The sequence below is a fragment of the Dipodomys ordii genome, unplaced genomic scaffold, assembly GCF_000151885.1.
Source record: "Dipodomys ordii isolate 6190 unplaced genomic scaffold, Dord_2.0 Scaffold43, whole genome shotgun sequence".
NCBI lineage: Eukaryota > Metazoa > Chordata > Mammalia > Rodentia > Heteromyidae > Dipodomys > Dipodomys ordii.
The window spans coordinates 7,201,050-7,220,884 of record NW_012267259.1 but is presented as its reverse complement, the minus strand read 5'-3'; the positions used below and the strand labels follow the sequence as shown (position 1 = coordinate 7,220,884).

At 34.5% G+C, this 19,835-nt stretch overlaps 1 protein-coding gene across 3 annotated transcripts in view; it reads right to left on the bottom strand.

Moving 5' to 3' along the window:
- Positions 1-19,835, bottom strand: part of Wdr7 (WD repeat domain 7) — a 295,434-nt gene that overhangs the window by 177,918 nt on the left and 97,681 nt on the right. For all 3 annotated transcript variants that reach the window (XM_013019010.1, XM_013019012.1, XM_013019011.1), the window contains exons 17-18: positions 18,207-18,325; positions 16,514-16,637 (exon numbers count right to left, since the gene is read on the bottom strand). In XM_013019010.1, coding sequence (XP_012874464.1) covers positions 16,514-16,637; positions 18,207-18,325 — 243 coding nt within the window. The remainder of the gene's footprint in view (positions 1-16,513; positions 16,638-18,206; positions 18,326-19,835) is intronic.

The window sequence follows — 19,835 nt, the reverse complement described above, 5'->3', positions numbered from 1 at the left end:
GCTTAGGGCAGATCACTCTCCCAGTATTCTCAAGGACCTGGCCATGACCCTAGAACCACAGGTAAATGACAAAAATATAATGACCCTAAAATGTGTACAGAATTAGGTAGCAGACATAAGTGTGAGAAGAGGTGAGAAATAAGGCTAACATGACACTGGATGTCCAAGTACTACAAAGTAATAAGAGAAAATAAGAGAGAAAGATATGCATATATATAGTCAGTCATGGGGCTTGAACTCATCCTGGGCACTGTCCCTGAACTCTTTACCTCAAGGTTAGCACTCTACCACTCACTTCTGATTTTTGAGTCATTAATTGGAGATAAGAGTCTCACGAGTACTTTTGTGCCCTGGCTGGCTTCAAATTGAGATACTCAGATCTCAGCCTCCTGAGTAGCTAGGACTACAGGCTTGAGCCACCAGCACCTGGCGGTTGGCATTCTTTAAGGCAGACTAAAATGTGGGGATAGAATAGAATAGCGAGAGTTATGATTATAAGTCTAATAAGGTTTGTGACTGCAATGACAACAAAAAAGGACTTTAATACATGAAGATTTGGAGAGACATAAAGACAATCCTATCATTTGTCTTTCTGGTTTAGCAGAATAGCTCAGGAATTCAGAGCCAGAGGTAGTAGTGTGAAGACAATCAAGAAGGCAGACCAAAAAAAAAAAAGGCAGAAATTTTCATCTCAACTACCTAATAGATACAGAGAAAATGAATGAAAGCATTCATTTCGAAAATGAATGAAAGCATTCATTTCTATCACCCACTCAGGTTATCTTGTATCCCTGTGTTAGCCTAAAATACAAAGTTTGTATATTATATTCAGTGGTGGACTTAAAGGGGTGAGTTTAGCACAATGCCTGAAATCCTGAAATGTAGTAAATATTCAACAAACAGTAGTGCTGACATCATACATATCATACCACTGCTTTTGTTCCTAGTAATTTTTGCTTATTTCTACTTTGTTACTGGAAAGTACAAGTATTTTGCTTCAAAATTCAGCTTCTTTCTCCATATAATGAACCCATTTCTTTTTTTTTTTTTTTGTCGGTCGTGGGGCTTGAACTCTGGGCCTGGGCGCTGTCCCTCAGCTCTTCAGCTCAAGGCGAGCGCTCTACCACTTGGGTTCCGCGCCACTTCCGGTTTTCTGGTGGTTTATTGGAGATAGGAGTCTCACGGTCTTTCCTGCCCGGGCTGGCTTTGAACCGCAATCCTCAGATCTCAGCCTCCTGAGTAGCTAGGATTACAGGCGTGAGCCACCAGCGCCCGGTCCCATTTCTTTTTAAAATAATCATTTCTCTCCTTTTTGAGCTGTATTTCTAATCACTTGAAGCCAAAATATTTAGAATATTTATACTTCAAAGAACCAATTTATCAGTCATTATTAAATATGTTATTATCAAGTATCTACATGCATACATACACATATGAGGAAAAACTTTTGACTCTTAATCTCTTCATTTGCAACAAATAATTGATCTGAAATTAAATGAACAAGAATCTGCTTTCATACTACCCTGTCAGTAACACATTTAATTGCTATTGCCAATTGAGATTGTCCTACAAGCATTTGTAATAGTAAAACACTTTCTCACAAAATTAAGGTATATGAACATTGTGAAGTTGACTGATTTTATTACTCAATTTTTTATTATTTAATTCTTTCATATATAGTAAGAAAAACAGCAGGGATGTATGACACTCATAAGAAATATAACATATGAAGAATGAATAAACAAAGAAGTAACTTGCAAGAATATAGTCAAAAGTCTCCAGATATGTGAAGTATATATAGTATGTTAATGACTTGGAAAATTTCTGAATAATTTTAATTAATCAAATCATAAGCAATGCTATAACACTTCAAAATGAAAATACAGGCAAAAACCAGAATTACCTTATTTGTTTTAAATATAATAACAAAGTCTTAAGCAATGAAAGAAAAATAAAGTGAACTTTAAAAGAAATTAAAAACTATGTCCTGCAATGGGTAATGTTTAGAAGATAAAAGACAAGCCACAGATTGGGAAGGTTTCTACAAATTACATGTCTGTTTTATATAGAATATACTGCCTTGTACTCAATATGCACATAAGTAACCTAAAACCCAATAGAACAGACCCTGAGCAAAGTATCTAGACTGACATTTAACCATATACAGATATACAGATGACAAATAACCACATGAAAACATACTCAATGACATTAACTACTGGAGAAACACAGATGAAAACATGAACTAAAATAACAGTAAAATACTTCTTTCACATGTAAAATCAGGATACAAAGCAACAGGAAGTCTCATGCTAATGATCAGGATGCAAAATGATGCAACTACTTTGGAAAATATTGGACAGATTCTTTCACTTACACTTACTCATTCAACCCAGTAATTATGTTCTATAACATTTGCTCAAGTGAATTGAGAACTTGTTTTCATGCAAAACCAGTATCTAAATAGTTACCGTGGTCTTACTCATAATCACCCAAACCCAAAAAGAACCCATATGTCCTTAAACAGATGAACAGATAAACATCTTTTGTTCATCTGTATAATGGAACACTAGCAAAAAATTAATTATTGAGTTATGCAATAATATGGAGGCTGCTTACAAAGGGGCTACACAAAGATTGATGGAGTTGGAAATGTTCTCCATGCTACTTGATTCTATCCATTTGCCAAAATCTAAAGATCTATACACTGTAAAGAGTGAACTTTCCTAAATATAAATGTAGAAATTATAATGAGCTGCACACAATAACAAATGAATCTAACTATAACACAAATCTATGATGCAACCTCCCTGAAGGGTATAAAAAAGAAACTTCAGGAAACAAATCAAAAGGTTGGCTGATATAAAGAGAAAGGAAAAAACTATGAAAATATCATGTTTATGTTAGGAAAGTAGTTTTTCATGAGACATAGGGTGAGCAAGTCTAAATTACTTTTTATGCCTATAAGGCTGAAAAATACAAGTAAATCTATGTTAGATAATAAACGTCATGGGGTTTTTTTGGACCAAGAGAAAACAAATAAGCAAAAGGAGAGGATAGGAATGACTAGAATCCTGTGGAGGTGGATAGAAATGGAGATGCTCCATGTGCATTCAGGTTTATTTCACTTATATGAGAGGAAGGAGAACGAATTATGAATGTTGCCACTTCTGTTCTCTGAGAACACCTAAAAGCAGCGAAATCCCAGTAAAAAGAAGCATACCTAGAACCCATGTTTTTATGTCCAACACTGCCAGTAAAAGGAAGTAAGGCTCATTGTAGAAATGGCTAGTAACAGGAATGGGGTAGGGAACACACAAGATGAGCAGGGAACACATGTCAGAAACAAGAGAATATTTTGCTGATAAGTGAGACTTTATCTAATGATATTGAAGCCAACTAGAAAGAGCTTTAAGCCAATGCAAGAATGATTTGAGCAACAAAAAAATTCAATTAGAGTATAACAATTTAATTAGTCTATAACAATTTAATTCATCAAATAGTTATCAAAAGCCTACTAAGACCTTGGTACTACGTCATTATGGGACAAAATATAAAATCCTGGACACTGGCCCCCAGAAGAGAGCTCAATAAAATCTTACCATAGGAATTTGTTTTCATAAAGACTGAAAATTTCCAGATCACAAAGAAATATGTTATACCTCATGATACAAATATATGGGATATAAAGAAACAATTGAAATAGCAAGCCTCAGAGAAAACTATATAAATAGATGTATAAAATATACTTATTTCAGCCTGGAAATATGACAAAGTGGAACCCAACAGCTGAAGACAAACCCTCATGCACAGTAATGAGCATAATGCATACACAGAAGTACGACATTATTCTACTACATTACCCTGATTAAATCTCACAATTCATTTTAAAGACTATTCATATCTAACCAATGATTTAGAGGAGAATGAAAAGCTGAATTAACTACAGGAGCACCAGTCACTGCCTCTGGCAGAGCTTTTAAAGAATTAAATTTCAAATCCAAATTATAAAAAGAATAAAAAATGAGCCAGACAAGTACTAAGATAATGTATAAAGAGAATATAAAGTTCTTTGAAGTTTATAAAGAAAGACAAAGCAAAAAGGTATTTTCAAATCAGGCAATCTTACTCTTAAGAGTAAGATTATCTGGTATGGATGAGGGCAAAGATAGAGGACCAAAGACAGATAAATTATCCATATTTTAAAGCATATTACTACTTTAAATAAATTATTATCAACCCTCTATACAGTATTTTCATCAAAAAAACTTATTTAAAAAATAAATTATCAAAGAAACTTGAGGAGCTGGGAGTGATGATTCATGCCTATGGCCTCAGAGCTTGAGAAGCAGAATTGAGGAGAATCATGGTTCAATGCCAGCCTGGGTTAAGTTAGTGAGACCCCCTCTCAGCCAATAATCCAGGTGTGGTTCCATGGTCTATCATCCCAGCTATGCAGGAGGCCATAGTAGGAAGATGATCTGAGGACAGCTCAGGAAAAAAAAAACCAAAAAAACAACTACTTGAAAAACAACTAAAAGGAGAAAGGACTAGAGGATGGGGAAAGGGAGAACACAACTCAAGTATTAAGTTGCTTTGCCAAGTGTGAGGCCCTAGCTTCAAATCTGCTCACATATATCCCTTCTCCATACACAAATATACACACACACACACACACACAATCACACAATCACACATACACACACAATTACAGAAGATGCTAGTAACAAACCTTCAAAGAGCAATGCAAATAACCCAAAATGAAACTACATGTACATCAAATAAGTGTGTGTAAGCAGAAAGGAACTATTCCTAGTAATTCTTCACCTTTTCCTTTTTGTGACAGTAAGGGGGCTTGAACTCAGGGCCTAGCTCTTTTGCTCATGTGATCTACCACATAAACCACACCTCCAGTTCTAGCATTTTGCTAATTTATTGAGATAAGAGTCTCACCGATTTGTCTGTCCAGGCTGGCTTTGAACCTCCATTCTCAGATCTCAGCTTCCTGAGTAGCTAAGATTATAGGCGTGTGCCACTGATGCCTGGCTCCAGTGACTTAAACACAGTAGTTTAGTGGTTTATCTCTAGTGGATTATGTTACAGAAAACTAACAACCTAAGGAAAAGAAGACACACGATAATTTTGATAATTTTGATACTTGTGTTATTCAAAGTATTTTTTCTGAATCATGATGTGTGTGTTGTAGGGGAAAGCAGATGAGTCATCACACAGACATCATTTAGAACGAAGATTATAAGAGTAAAACAAAATAGAGGAATAACCAGAAAGATATACTGTCATAACTCTACACTCCTAAACTTAATGGAAAGTATCCATTTAAACTATATACTCTAGCATCCAAATGAAAACATATGACACCTGTCTTCCAGAAAGACTAGAAACAGCAAACAATCAAACAGCAAGGAGCAAAAGCAGCACTCAATCTGTGATCTTAACATGCTGTTTCCTAAAGAACTAGGTTCTTACATGGACTGATTCAGGCTTTACTCAGGCCTGCACATAGTGAACAAAGAAAACTCATTTGACAAAGAAATGGATCTGGCCAGGCACTAGGAGCTCATGCCTGTAATTTTAGCTACTCAAAAGATTTGAGTGCTGGACAATGGTAAGTGAAAGCAAGCCTGGGCAGAAAAGTGTGAGACTCCAGCTAACCAGCCAAATGTGGGACTAGAGGTATGGCTCAAGTGGTAAAGTACTACTCAAAGCAAAAAAAAAGCCAAGCAAATGTTCAAGGCCATGAATTCAAGTCCTGGTACTAGCATAAAAAACTAAAATAAAATAAATACAGATCTGTGATTGAGGAGGAAGTAAGTTATAGGAGAAATATGTTTAGCAACTCATCCACATGCCATTCACCTTTGAGAACCATACAAGCACCTACCAATCTATAGGGGGAAAGCTTGGGATGGCTTCAGAATCCCAGTGACACCTTAAGAGAGACATTTGAGATTAGATGGTCACTTGAAAGTGACCCCAAATTTACAGTTTATAAAAAACACCATAAATTTAATATTACGACTATAAATGCCAATCCTATACTCCTCATCTAGACTTCTCAGGTTTATTTCTAGTTTATTTTTTCTGACCCTGAGATCATTTACTTACACATCATTTACTTAACCTTTACTTAGAGGAAAACAACAACAACAATAAATGGGTGTCAAAACAAGATATTAATAAGTCAAACTCAGTCACCCTCTACCAGGGAGTTAGAGAAAAAGTGTTTACTTCATGTTTAAGATATAAAGACAGCTCAATAAATAACCTGTTTTACACATTTGTATCCAAAATTTATGCCAGAGATTGTTTCATTATATTCAATTATTAGATGTTTTAAACCAGCAGAGATACTCTCTTCCATTTTCATTCCTCAAAGCTGGATGTTCTTTAGTTGAATTGCCTGTTTCAAATGTAAGCCACATCATCTTTTTCTAGTAAATTGTGAAGACTTTCATAGGATTACAAAAAAGCACCGTGATTATGGCACTGACATCGACTGTAGAAATATTTTTTAAAAAACAACAAGCAATGAAATAGGTGGTTGTGGTTGTTTTCATCTCTAAATCAACCAAGGAAAATCTCTTCACCTGACAGGTAAGTTTTATAGAACAAACAGAAAATATATACAGAAAAATTACAAAAATACTAAGTACTGTTACAGATGACTGGATTGGCATTTAACAGACTGAAAGAAACCAGATCAATCTCAATCTTGTTGGGGTCAATTCGGGTGTTCGAACAAATAAAACAATTTTTTTCTTTATGTTTGTGTACTATAAGTGCTAAAATATTAACCAAGCTTGTAAATGTCATACACAGTGAAATTATTTATAAATATTAAAACATGCTTAAAATGCATATTCATGTCAAGATATGCTTAATAAAAATAGTCAAGGTAATGCCATTGGCACAATAGCACTGGAGAAATAAAATATAAATATTATGCTTCCACTAAAAAAATGTGGGAGAAGGCAAAGTGGATTAGACAAAGATATTTTAGTATAATTTCACCATTTTAACCCAGAATTTATGAAAGTATTAGAAAAATGCCTGATATTAGCTAATACAATCAAAACAGGACAAATAAGGTTCCCATGATTTCTTACAAAAACTTTATTATTTTCCTTTCAAACTGTAAGATTGATTCTGTCACATGTAAATTATAATAAAGTATTGAATTAAAATAACAAAACAATATAAATACATATAATATCCAATTATCAATAAGAACATTATAGATAGGAAAAACATAGATAAGAAAAATAAATGTTTCAGAATCAAATAGAAAATTGAATTTATGCATGTATGCTCAATATCTAAGAGTTAAAATATCATCAGATTATAAACTCAAATTTACAACTATACAATCTAAGATTCAAGTGAAAGCATATGAACATATGCATGTTCAGTAACTAAGAGTTAAAATATCACAAGAGTATAATCTCTATAAAAACAAGTTGAACAGGACTGCCTATCTGTATTGGAATAAACTGTACAGTTTAGATTTTTAAAATGTATATTTAAAAATTTTACTAGGTACTTGTTCTGCTACAAAAACATGTTCTAGTATTCATGTGAAGCATTTTGAAAGTACTTTATTTCCATTAGCATTATGAATTTTGTTACTGAGCAAATCATCAAGAGAATAATGGCACAAATCAATATCCTACTCTTCATAGCAAGTAATACTAGGTCATTTATAATTGCAAAGGCCACTAGAATCTCAGCTAAAGGTATACTGGGCATTTCCATTTGAACATCATTTTTAAAAAGTATCACAGGATGAACGGGTGATTCTCTTTTATAAAACAGTCTTCACAGGCCTTCAACTTCTTAAGCATATGGTAAAAATGTGCAAATACCTCAAAGCAAGCCAGTTATGCCTCCTAGGGGCCTTGCCACCAACTGCAGCTCTACGAGAGGTAATGAATTCCTGCCTGGAGGCCAGATAGATAAGGCTTATGAAAGAGAATAAGGGGCATGCAAACATAACTAAACATATTTCAAGCCTTTCAGGCCCAGCAATAGTGCCACAGAGGCCAGATGATGATCAAGGTTCCCCAGGTGGGATGGGATGAAGACAGGCAGGCTAAGATACACACTTAGAACTCTTCACTTTCCACTGGAAAAAGAACCAAGTGCCTGAGTTTCCTAAGGTTTCATTCGTTTAGTTTCACACTGTGGCACATTGTGGTAGGGCTCCTACTGACGGTGTGAAAGCTGACTATGGCTCTGTGGCTTCAGAGCCTCCTGTACAGAGGAGTTCCCTGGCAGCATGAATTTACTTAACCTGTAGCTTACCCTACCTGCAGCATTTTGAGATAAAAGATAAAGGTAAGAGGTAAAGTCTAAATAACCAATCCATTCAGAAATGCTTTCACTTTAAATTTGTTTCTTAATTACTCTAATTCCAACACTGTGAAAGAGATATAAGGAAAATCACAAGAAATTTAATACTGCATCAGAGAATACAAGTCACTTGGAAGGGATTTTCTTTTAGATGGTTAGGACCAGTTAAAAAGAAGTTTCATTGTTATTCCATGAGCTTAGTAGCCAAATAGAGAGAAGTAGAACAGCTTAATGCTGTTAAACACATGATCAGTGTAGAATGCTTAAAATTAAACTTAATAGTTCCAACAAATATCTAGTCCCAACAAAACATTGTAATCACATACAATACAGACATAGTGTGCTTTGCATAACATAATCTGTCTTAAGGCAAACCTTTCTGCCTCAAAATACAAAACTTGGAGCAGAACAGAAGAGGTTTCTAATGTACATCACTCAAACCATTTTTAAGACTTTTCTCTTAATCACAATGCTAACCATTTCCCACTGGCTTTGTAAACACTCTAAGGTGAGTACTATAAATATTTCTTTTTTTATTGTGAAAATACTGTACAGAGGGGTTACAATTACATGGGCAAGATAATGAGTACATTTCTTATCAAGCATTGTAACCTCCTCCTTTGTTTCCCCTTCCCTTCCCAATGTCCCCCTGCCTCCCCCAATCCTCCTCGCTCCCCCTCCCCCACCAAAGTTGTAAAGTCCGTTTTCGATATAATGACTTGTACATCTCATTGCTGCAATGGGTCCACCTGTATCCCTATTTAAATGATTTGTTTTTCCCCTTCCCCTCCACAAATTACACCGACATCAAATACAGTGAAAGCAGGGGTTATACTGTGGGGGAGGGAAATACAAAGCAACAAAGAAATAATCTTATAAATGTGTTAGAAACAATCGCATGAAAGAAAAAAAAAACATTTGAATACATATCTTAGGGTACATTTCCCTGACATCACCTTATCTGACCTTCTGACCTTTTCTGCTTAACTCAGACATATACTAGATATTGCAATACTATAAATATTTCTGAAAGAATCTCATTATTTTTTCCGGTCGTGGGGCCTGAACTCTGGGCCTGGACGCTGTCCCTCAGCTCTTCAGCTCAAGGCTAGCACTTTACCACTTGAGCCACAGCACCACTTATGGTTTTTCTTTTTGCTTATGTGCTGCTGGGGAATCGAACCCAGGGCCTCATGCATGCAAGGCAAGCGCTCTACCACTGAGCCACCTTCCCAGCCCCAAGAATCTCATTTTTAATTGTAGTTTACTCATAAAAAAGGCATTACAAAAGGAGTATTTTAGAATGATCAGTTCTTCAGAAACAATCAAATGATTTTCCCTTTACTTCCTCAACTTTAATGAGAATGTTCTTGCTTGAAAAGAAAGGGACACCCAGAATGCCTCCAAAAGATATGAGAAAGTAGTCCAGAAGCAGAAGCTGAAGAGCCAACAAGGGACACCACATAGTGCTTACACTACAGCTTTGGTAGCTTTTTATACAGGAGCCCTTATTCTTAGCCAGTTCACTCTTATTTTAACTGAAATGAGTGTGGTTAACTGGCTGCCACAAAATTAGAAAGAGCAAATTAGAAATCAGGGCGGCAACTATTAGGGGCAGACAAAATAGTCCAATAGTAACAAAATTGATAATAAAAAGAGGAGAAAGAAAATTATTCAAAGTATATATGAATTGCAAGAGACATACACATCTGCTTTTTTTCTGCACCCTTTCTTCAAGAAGCAAGTGGTGCTAATTTTACATCATTGATATGGACCCATACAACTCTGTTTACCAAGTTTTAAAAACTAAAGTCCTTTTGAAATAGTTCAACAAAAAAGGATAAATTTTTCTTTAAATCTTGAGCGTCTAGAACTTAAAATCTTCAGTTATCTAATAACCAGAAAATAACTATCTCACAGAGTTCTAGGTAACATGGAAGGATAGGAGAGAGGGAAGAAGGCAGGAAGGCAAGAAGGCAGGAAGGCAGGCAGGAAGGAAGGAAATGAAAGAAGGAAAGAGGAAAGGAAGGAGGGAGGGAGGGAATGAGGAAAAGAAGGAACGCTGATTGAATAGTTTAAGGTCTTTGAGAGGTAGGAAGAAATTTGCTTAAAACACATTTATCAAGCCCATTCCTTAGCTTTTCCACCATCTTCTTTCCACCACAAATTGATGACATCTGCCTACATTAACATTTAAATTATTTTTACCAGCTATGATATACTTTTCACTACCTCTACAATATACAGTTCCATCTTACCTTCTTATATATTGTTGGTCCATCCATACTTGTGTTCCAAATGAACACTACAACCATCAGAAAAGTGACTTCAATTCCAGGTTTTAAAGGTAATACAGTCTGGCTTGTTGAAAAATCAAAACCAAAGTATTACCAGGACTGTCTTTCACTGAACAAAGAAATTGTATTCTGTTTCCAAGGGGGAGAAAGACAAGCCTAACCTTAGTAACCTTAACACAAAAGGAAGCTAAAAAGGCAGGGACTCGATAAGAACAAAGGATGGTGTGTTCTGATGACATCAATATGTATTAAACACGATGTGTTACATATCCTTTATCAATATCTAAGATGATAAATTTGCAAATTAATACAACATTGGCCATAACTGTATAAAATTGCAACAGTACTCTCTTTAGAAGAGATTTTGATTTATATGATAGTAGTGACTTTTATGTGTTTAATGTTTCTGAAACTAAAAGAGGAGATGAGCCACTTTGAGAAAGCAGAATACAATGTACAAGAAATAATTACACTTGTGACCTCATGCCCCTTAAGGTCACTCTGCATCACAGGCCAAAGGAAATGAGGAACCATCAGCATTTACCTCAGCGAAGTCACTGACTGGAATGAAGGGCAAGTGTGAATATATTTCACAAACTAGGTGCTTGACCTCATAAAAAAGTCAATTATCAACATGCTACATGTAGTGTGTCATAAATAAAAAAATATATCCCACAGCATTTTACAAAACATCTTGACTTCAAAATAAATCTCAGGCAATTCATAATGTTTAGCTATATCCAAATTGTACTACAAATTTCAGAAAATAATATTAATCCCTATTTGGCACAAATAATCATTTTGAAGTGTTTATTATTATTATTATTAGTTATTATTTTGTTGGTTATGGGGCTTGAATTCTGGGCCTGGGCACTATGTCTCAGCTCTTCAGGGCAAGAAAAGTGCTCTACCGCTTGAGCCACTTCCGTTTGTCTGGTGGTTAATTGGAGATAACAGTTTCACAGACTTTGATGCCCAGGCTGGCTTTGAACTGCCATCCTCAGATCTCAGCCTCCTGAGTAGCTAGGATTACAGGCATGAGCCACCAGCGCCTGGCAAAATTTTAAAGGGTTCTGAAACACATGTATGTACAGTTACATGCTAGAGTGATGACTTAGGAAAGATTTATAATAGCTCTGTAAATTAGCATTAAAGAATGTATGCAGTAAGGTAATGAGTACATTTCCTATTGAGCATTGTTACTTCCTCTTCTGTACACTATTTTTATAATAAAAAACGTATTAACAAAGGGATAGAATTTGATCAATGTATATTATATGCATGTATGAAAATACCACATAAAACTCCTTTGTGCAATTAATAAATGCTAATAAAAATTTTTTACAAAAAGAAAAAAGAATGTATGCAGTACTTATAATTTGAGTTGTTTCATTCAAATAGTATCACAGTGGACTTATCCTTAGATTTTCTATTTATAATTTGCATCAAAAGTTTACATATGGGCTGGGAAGATGGCTCAGTGGTACAGTGCGTGCCTCGTATGCATGAGGCCCTGGGTTCAATTCCTCAGCACCACATAAGCAGAAAAAAGCCAGAAGTGGTGCTGTCGCACAAGTCGTAGAGCACTAGCCTTGAGCTGAAGAGCTGAGGGACAGCGCCTAGGCCCAGAGTTCAAGCCCCATGACTGACAAAAGAAAAAAAGTTTACATAGTTGTGATATTTGTAAAGGATAAAATGGTGATTCATAACTGGCTTAAGGACAGATCTCTAGTACCTGGAGAAAATTTCTCATGTGACTCAATAGTTGAAAACTTGTTTCTGATAAAAACCTGTGGCTTTCAGTTAAGGCAGACTATTGCTCCATTTTTTTCTTCCCAGTGATATGGAATCCACTGTCAAATCCCTGAGTAATATAAATTAAAGTAAATTCTAAGGCAGCAGCAATAGGGAAATAAAGCTAAAGAAACCAGAAAGAGGTAAGAAAGGGACTAGTGGCCGACTACTTGTGTTATGCTCAATGCTATGCAAAGTTTCTATTCAATGGTTTCAGGTGTCCTGAAAATGCAGTTTGCATTGATCTATTACTTTCCTTAATCTTCAAACCTGCAAAAGACTCTTTAATTGCACAATATACCTAAAAAAAAAGCCAAGGATCCTGTCAAAATGGCCAGTTGACTGGTGTTGTCATTTTAGTTCCCACTTAATCACTTGCTGACTGTGAACTCAAAGTTACTACCCACTTAAAACCATTGACTCTAGAACTAGAAAATGAAGGCTATCAAAGCCAAGAAAATGCTTTTGTCTGAAATAAAGCCATTTCAGAAAATAATATCAATCCCTATTTGGTACAAAATGACTTCATTTTAGGAAACAGCATTTTCTAACCTTCAAATATTTAATAAGGCACTTCTTAGACAAAGCTCAGTAATAAGTGCTGCTAATATTGCTTAATTATTATGTATTTTGAAATGCTTAGAATAGTTAAAATAAGTTGATAATTGGTAAATTCAACAGATACATTGCTTAATAATTTGCTTATTTTAGTGATTAAGATCTCCATGTTAAAAAGCACATGTTTATAAAACAACATTTTATAATACAACTTGTGATAATGATCATCTCTTCAAATATTAATGACAATGGCAGAGGCAATTTCACTACAAGGATGTAGGTGGCAGGTGTGGGCTGTCCACCAGCTGGCTCCATAACCTTTTGATCCCTTCGGACAGCAAATCTGTTCAACAGCCCTATGTAGTCATTCCTCATTTGTTCTTTGCTTTCTTCTCTTTAATACATTCAAAATCCCTATTCCTTTAGCTTGACATCCCTTTATTAAAATAGAAGGCTCCAAGAAAGCAAACTAAAAGTCATTTAACAGTCAATATAAAAGTTCCAGAATCAAGTAACATTATATCAAAAGCTGTTAATGTAGAATGTTTCCGTTTGCATGTTTGTTTATCCTTTCACTGAATATACAATTACTATGAGTGGCAATCTTAAAATTTAACTAATCCAACATTCAGCTAATTTATAAATTCACAAATACTGTAAGAAAACAGGACTTAATTACATAAATGGAAAGGTTTACATTTGACCTAGGAACAAAGTAATTCATACTTATTTAAATATTTAAATATGAGAATCATCAAAGAATAACTGTGGGAGTTATTTTCTAGTCCATTTTGTGAAAACACAAAACAATGAAAGCAGTATTAGTTTACCAAATACCTATTTATTTTTCAACATCTATCCCACCTCCTATTTAACAATCTAATGATGTTTGGAATAAGTGGCAGAATAAACAGTGGTTAAAAGAATGAGCTTTGGAGTCTGATAGTCATCTAAGTATCTGAGGGACCTTCAGAGGATTTTTTAAAATTCCTCTTAGCCTCAGTTAACTCTTATGGGAGAGAATAAAGTAGGGATAGTGGCAGTGGGAAGAACAACACCACCTACAAGATTACTGTTAACAACAAAATGCAATATACAAACCAAGACCAAATACTTGGCACAAGTCTGGTAGAAAGACACATACAATTAATAGTAGTGCTTATCATTTTAGGCATACTTTATATCCTCTTTGAACCTACTAACAGATCTTTCATCTGGCAGCACATGCATTTCTGTCACTGCTTCAGGGAGTACTTGTGGCTCTGCTATGCCTTTATCTTGGGCTGAACCATTCCCTCCTTTCCAGGAACAGGGCAGAGTACCCCTCTTATGAACAGTCAAGAATACAATACTGTGCTAATCTTTGGGCTGAATCATTCTCTCCTTTCCAGGAACAGGGTAGAGTACCCCTCTTATGAACAGTCAAGAATACAATACTGTGCTAATCTTTGCGGTTTCTCTTAATCTTTTAAATGCAAATAGTAATCAAAACCTAGAAATTGTCTCTGATTATACCTTACCTACATTTATGTCTGGGTCCATATCACCTTTTAGGATAGCTCCTCACCTATTTATTTCCCCTTAATCATTCCCCACCACTTTACACCTTCTAAATGGAGATGTCTTGAAGATATCTCTGAATGTTTCTTCTTTTATTTTTCCTATTTTGAGATACTGAGATTTGAGCTTGGGATCATACTTGCTCAGCTTGCTTTTCTTGCTAGAACTACCAATAAGCCATGCTTCCAGCCTGTTTTTAATTGGTGATTTTTGGAGATGGAGTTTCATGTGCTTTTCTAAGCCTGGGTTGGCTTCAAACTTTGATCCTCCAAATCTCAGCCTCTTAGGTAACTATAATTATTCAAGTGCATTTAAAGTACCTGGCTCATTATTTCTATAATATATATCTTTAGTAATGGGCTATTGTGTAGTTTTATCTTCAATGAACTCTGTGTTACCACACTCATACTTTGTATTTAACTTATTCTTTCATTCAATAAGGTTTATGATAAGCTGATCATTGAACTACACTTTCTGAAATATGAAGTTAAAGCTCACAAGTTAGGAACAAAAATATGTTCCAGACTGATTATTCAAATATTCAGAAGTATAACTTTATTAATTTTTACATTTTATATTCCAGAAATTTCTTTTTTAAATATTTCTAAAAATTTTTTAAGCCTAACACTTTATAGAATCTAAATATCTAGAGTTTTTTAAATACTTATTTTCCTTTTATTAGAATGGGAATTTCCCATAAGCAAATGAAAAATCTATATTGAATAAGTGAATATTGTGATACTCAGACAGGTAAGAATTTTAAGTAGAATTGTAACTGTTCAATGTTTTACAGTATTTTCTTAAGAAATAAACAGTTGCTTACTATGGGCTAGGCACTCTGTTCACTTAACAAAAATGAACTTATTCCATACTTATTAGAATCCTACAAAGTCCTACTATAATCTCCATTTTTACCTCTAACAAAACTGAGTGTAAGAAACCTTAAGTGCTGAAGGAAACAGGCCTAATTAAACATTTACTACTGTCACCTTTGCAAGCCACTGATATTTAGACCAGCTATTACAGCTCCAACCTTTTATGAATTTTGTCTTCATTTTCCTTCCTGCACAATCAAGCATTATCTATCTTGACATATTTAGTAAGCATGACCTTTGGATGAGTATTTCATTACCAAGAATAACTGGCATTGGTAAACTGTCATTTGGGATATATCCGCTTAAAATCCAGATCAACTTTCATAAAAGTATTTTTCCAAGTCTCATTGAGATTTCATTTTAATAACTGAAACTAATTTATTATATAATTAACATTATTAGAATATATTTAATTGTAAACTTTCATAGAAAAATAATGAATCAAAATTTTGAATTGGGGATAATCATCTTTCATGAGAAGAAAAAATTACAACAATGTACATTAAACAAAGTACAGCATGATCACAAAGGTTTAATTTGAAAAAATACTCCAAACTTTCAACCTTTTTCTTTTGAAAGACCTATCTGTCAAAACCCTTATTAATATCCTCTTTCTTCAATAGTATACTGGCCTAACTATACTAGATCTTTGTTTTTAAGATTTCACAATTCCACCCTCAACCTGCAATGGATCTTGACTAATATTTATACTTGCATATCACCAGATTAATATGGACCAAGTTAACACCCATAAATTCAACAGGCAGAGAAAACTGTTTAACAATGTTAAATAAGGCAAGATTTTTAATTGGGAATTAATTTTATAAGAAATGTTTTATATGGGGTGTGTTAGTAAGTGGTGAATATTTTGATTTTAGATAACTTTTGCTATTTTCAAAAAAATTACCAAACTCTAAACTATAGAGATTCAGAATATGAAATACAGATTTGAAGGTCATTTATGTTAAAGGTAAATGGTAATATAGGACCCATGCATATTTGTGAATTTGATAGTCTTTCAGCCTGTAAAGCTATGTATAAAAGAATGAGAACTCTTACGTGATATGACATGGTCCATATATTGAGGTAAATAAGGAGCCCAGGCATCGATGGCTTCCTTTCGTCCTGCTTGCTCAATTCTTCTCAGCTCGGCCAGAAGCAGAGCCTGTGCAGCTTCTCTAACCTAAGAAGATCACAAAAATGAGAAAGCACACCAGCTGCTGTCTGTAATTAGGAAGTTCCATAATGAAACAAAGCTAGAACACAGAACCCATATAGAACAATGTGTGTGTGTGTGTGTGTGTGTGTGTGTGTGTGTGTGTGTGCGCATGCGCGCACGCGCACGTATTGTGTGTGCTCACAGGTGTATATTTATATATAGCTAGTTCTGAGGCTTAAACTCAGGGCCTGGGCTAGTCCTGAGCTTTTGTGCTCAAGGCCTAGCACTCTACCACTTGAGCCATGGTTCCACTTCCAGCCTTTTCTTTTCTTTATTTTTTTTCTTGGTGGCTAATTGGAGATGAGAATTTCACAGACTTTCTTGCTCAGGCTGTCTGTGAACTGCAATCCTCAGATCTCAGCCTCCTGAGTAGCTAGGATTATAGGTGTGAGCCACTGGCACATGGCTTAGAAACCATATTTATTTACATGAGAAATACCAACCAAATAATAAATTGCATACTGAAGAAATTGGCTGGTGGCACTTCACACATAATCAAAGATCATCACTAAAAAGTATTTTAACCACATTTCAGTCGACAATAGACCACATACATGACAGTCATAATATTGTATCACCATGTGGCAGTATGGCCAGCTTAGTTTAAGTTTGTATAAATACACTCTATTACGTTCACAAAGCAAAATTACCTACAATGTATTTCTCAGAATATATCCACATCATTAAGTGATATGTGACCACCTTTATATTGGAAAACTTAAAAACTTTAAATGATATAAACAGCTTCAGCTGTACAAATCAAAATAGTAAGGAAAATCTCAGTTAATACATTTCCAAGTTCTAGCTATTCTAAGCAATATCTAATACAGCCCAAATACTGGGCACAATTACTGAAATTCTATCACGTGTCAGGCTCTGTACTTCTGTTTTACTTGCACTATCTCATTTGATCCTGACAGCAATCCCATGAGGACTATATTATTATCCCCACTTTACAAATGAGCTTCAAGTAGGGTAAGTAAATTTCCCAGGGTCACAAAGTTAACAACTGATAGTCAAATTCAGCTGTCCTCTAATTCCAAAGATTTTCTCATTTTATTATAATACAGTACCTTCCATTGGACTATGACTACGGCCTTGTAATTTGACTGATGTAATGGTATTGAATGTATGATCTTGAGGATGCAGTTATATGCATTTGTGCATATGGCTGTATAATTTGCATAAACTCAACAATTAAGACACAATTCTACAAAGAATATGAAACATTTATCAACTATTAACTGGGTTAAAAGAAAAATGTAAAGGAATAGAGAGCAAGAATATTACTGCTTAGGATATATACTGAAAAGAACAATGAATAGAAATCTTGAATTCATATTTTCTGTCACATGGTGAACAGGTAGTAAGACATATGAATGAACACTATTTTTGTTGAAATTAACATCAGAACTGTGATCCACAGATCTCAGCCTTCTGAGTAATTAGGATTACAGGCATGAGCCACTGGCACCCAGCTTGAATGAGCCTTTGTAATATTTTTATTATCTATCCTCATCACCTTGACATTACCTCCAAGCATCGATCTTGCCACCTTCGAGCCAGCATCTCCAGAAGTGGAGGCCTAAATTTATCCAGTCCCAGCAGGTCTGGTAACATTACACAATGCATAGCAGCTAACTGACTCCATCCTGTCAAAATGTGATAACACAAACATACTTTGAATGATTTTACACTTAGATGTTTTGCACAAACAATTTATATCCAATGTATTTCATCATGTATCTCTTGGGTTGAGGTTGTACTTCAAGTGGTGTGGTGCTTGCCTAGCAAGGAGAAGCACTGTGCTCAAACCCCAAAAACATTAAAACTTTAAAGTTAAAAAAAATTCTCAGCATCTTAAAACAAATTTCTACACAAAGTACAACCTAATTCCCAAAGGAAATACATTTCTAAACAAATGTTGTGAAGTAAAACATATATTAGGGGATAGAAGAGGATATGAACAAATACACATAAGAGCTATAGATGTGAAAATATTATCAGTTAAAAGATATTCCAAGACAGTTTGTATCACTAAAGCATGGCTAACTATCTGTTGCCTTTTTATCATCCAAGAGAAATATCTTCCCTTCTCATTTGAGGGTCTTCAATTATGGAAGTTATTCCTTTTCTTACAAATTGAGTCTGATATTTAATCACAATCATAATCCAAATAAGTAACATATACCAATTTGAGAGTAAATATGAATCCAGATATTCTACAAAATAAAAATCTGACCAAACAAAATTTACACTCTTAAAAATTCTGATTTAGAGTACTGAAACTTACATTTTCCAAACTTCTTATTCACATATAGAATGATTATATGAAAAAGACAGTTTACACTATAATATGTAAAAGTACTAATATGAAGGCATTCTCAGTCATTTCAATCTTATTTTTAAAATGATCTAAAATACCTTCATAAATACTATAAGTGAGACTCATTCTTCCAAAATTACACAGCAGGGCATTATTAGTATACAATCATTACCATTTTCTCCTGAGGATAATATCTAAAAATAAATAATCAAGAATGGATTAAAAAATATGCCCTCAGTCACTTAAAGGTGAGTTATCTGTGAACACAGGATTTTAGCAAGTCAATGCTCTGAAATGATCTAAATTACATTTACTAAATTACTTTACTAAAATAATGACAAAAAGTATAATAAAACTCAAATTGATCAGCGGACTGCTAATGAGAGAAATCGTCAAGTCACCTACTTAAAGACTCATCCATTCAGTGAGGAAATTTGCATCAACTGATAATATGTAATCACACTAAGTTGATAGGTGCACACACATTTTAGATTATAACTCACAGCACAAGAATATATGTACATATATATTCATACACATTGTTATAAGTTACAACACAAGGATATAGTTATGTTATACACAGATACTTATATATATGTATACATATATACATATAACATTATTACCCAGTAATCCTTAATACATTTTAATGTTTCACATGTATATATATATTTCAAAGGCATCTATGAACTAAATTTGAACTTTGTGATGACTCTCTTTAAAGCCCCAAATCTAACAGCTTACCTGGAAATTAACAGATAACTATTTTTCACAATAACTTAACAAATACTCTAATTATTTTTCCTAAAATCCACTCTTAACAAAGAAATTTTAGA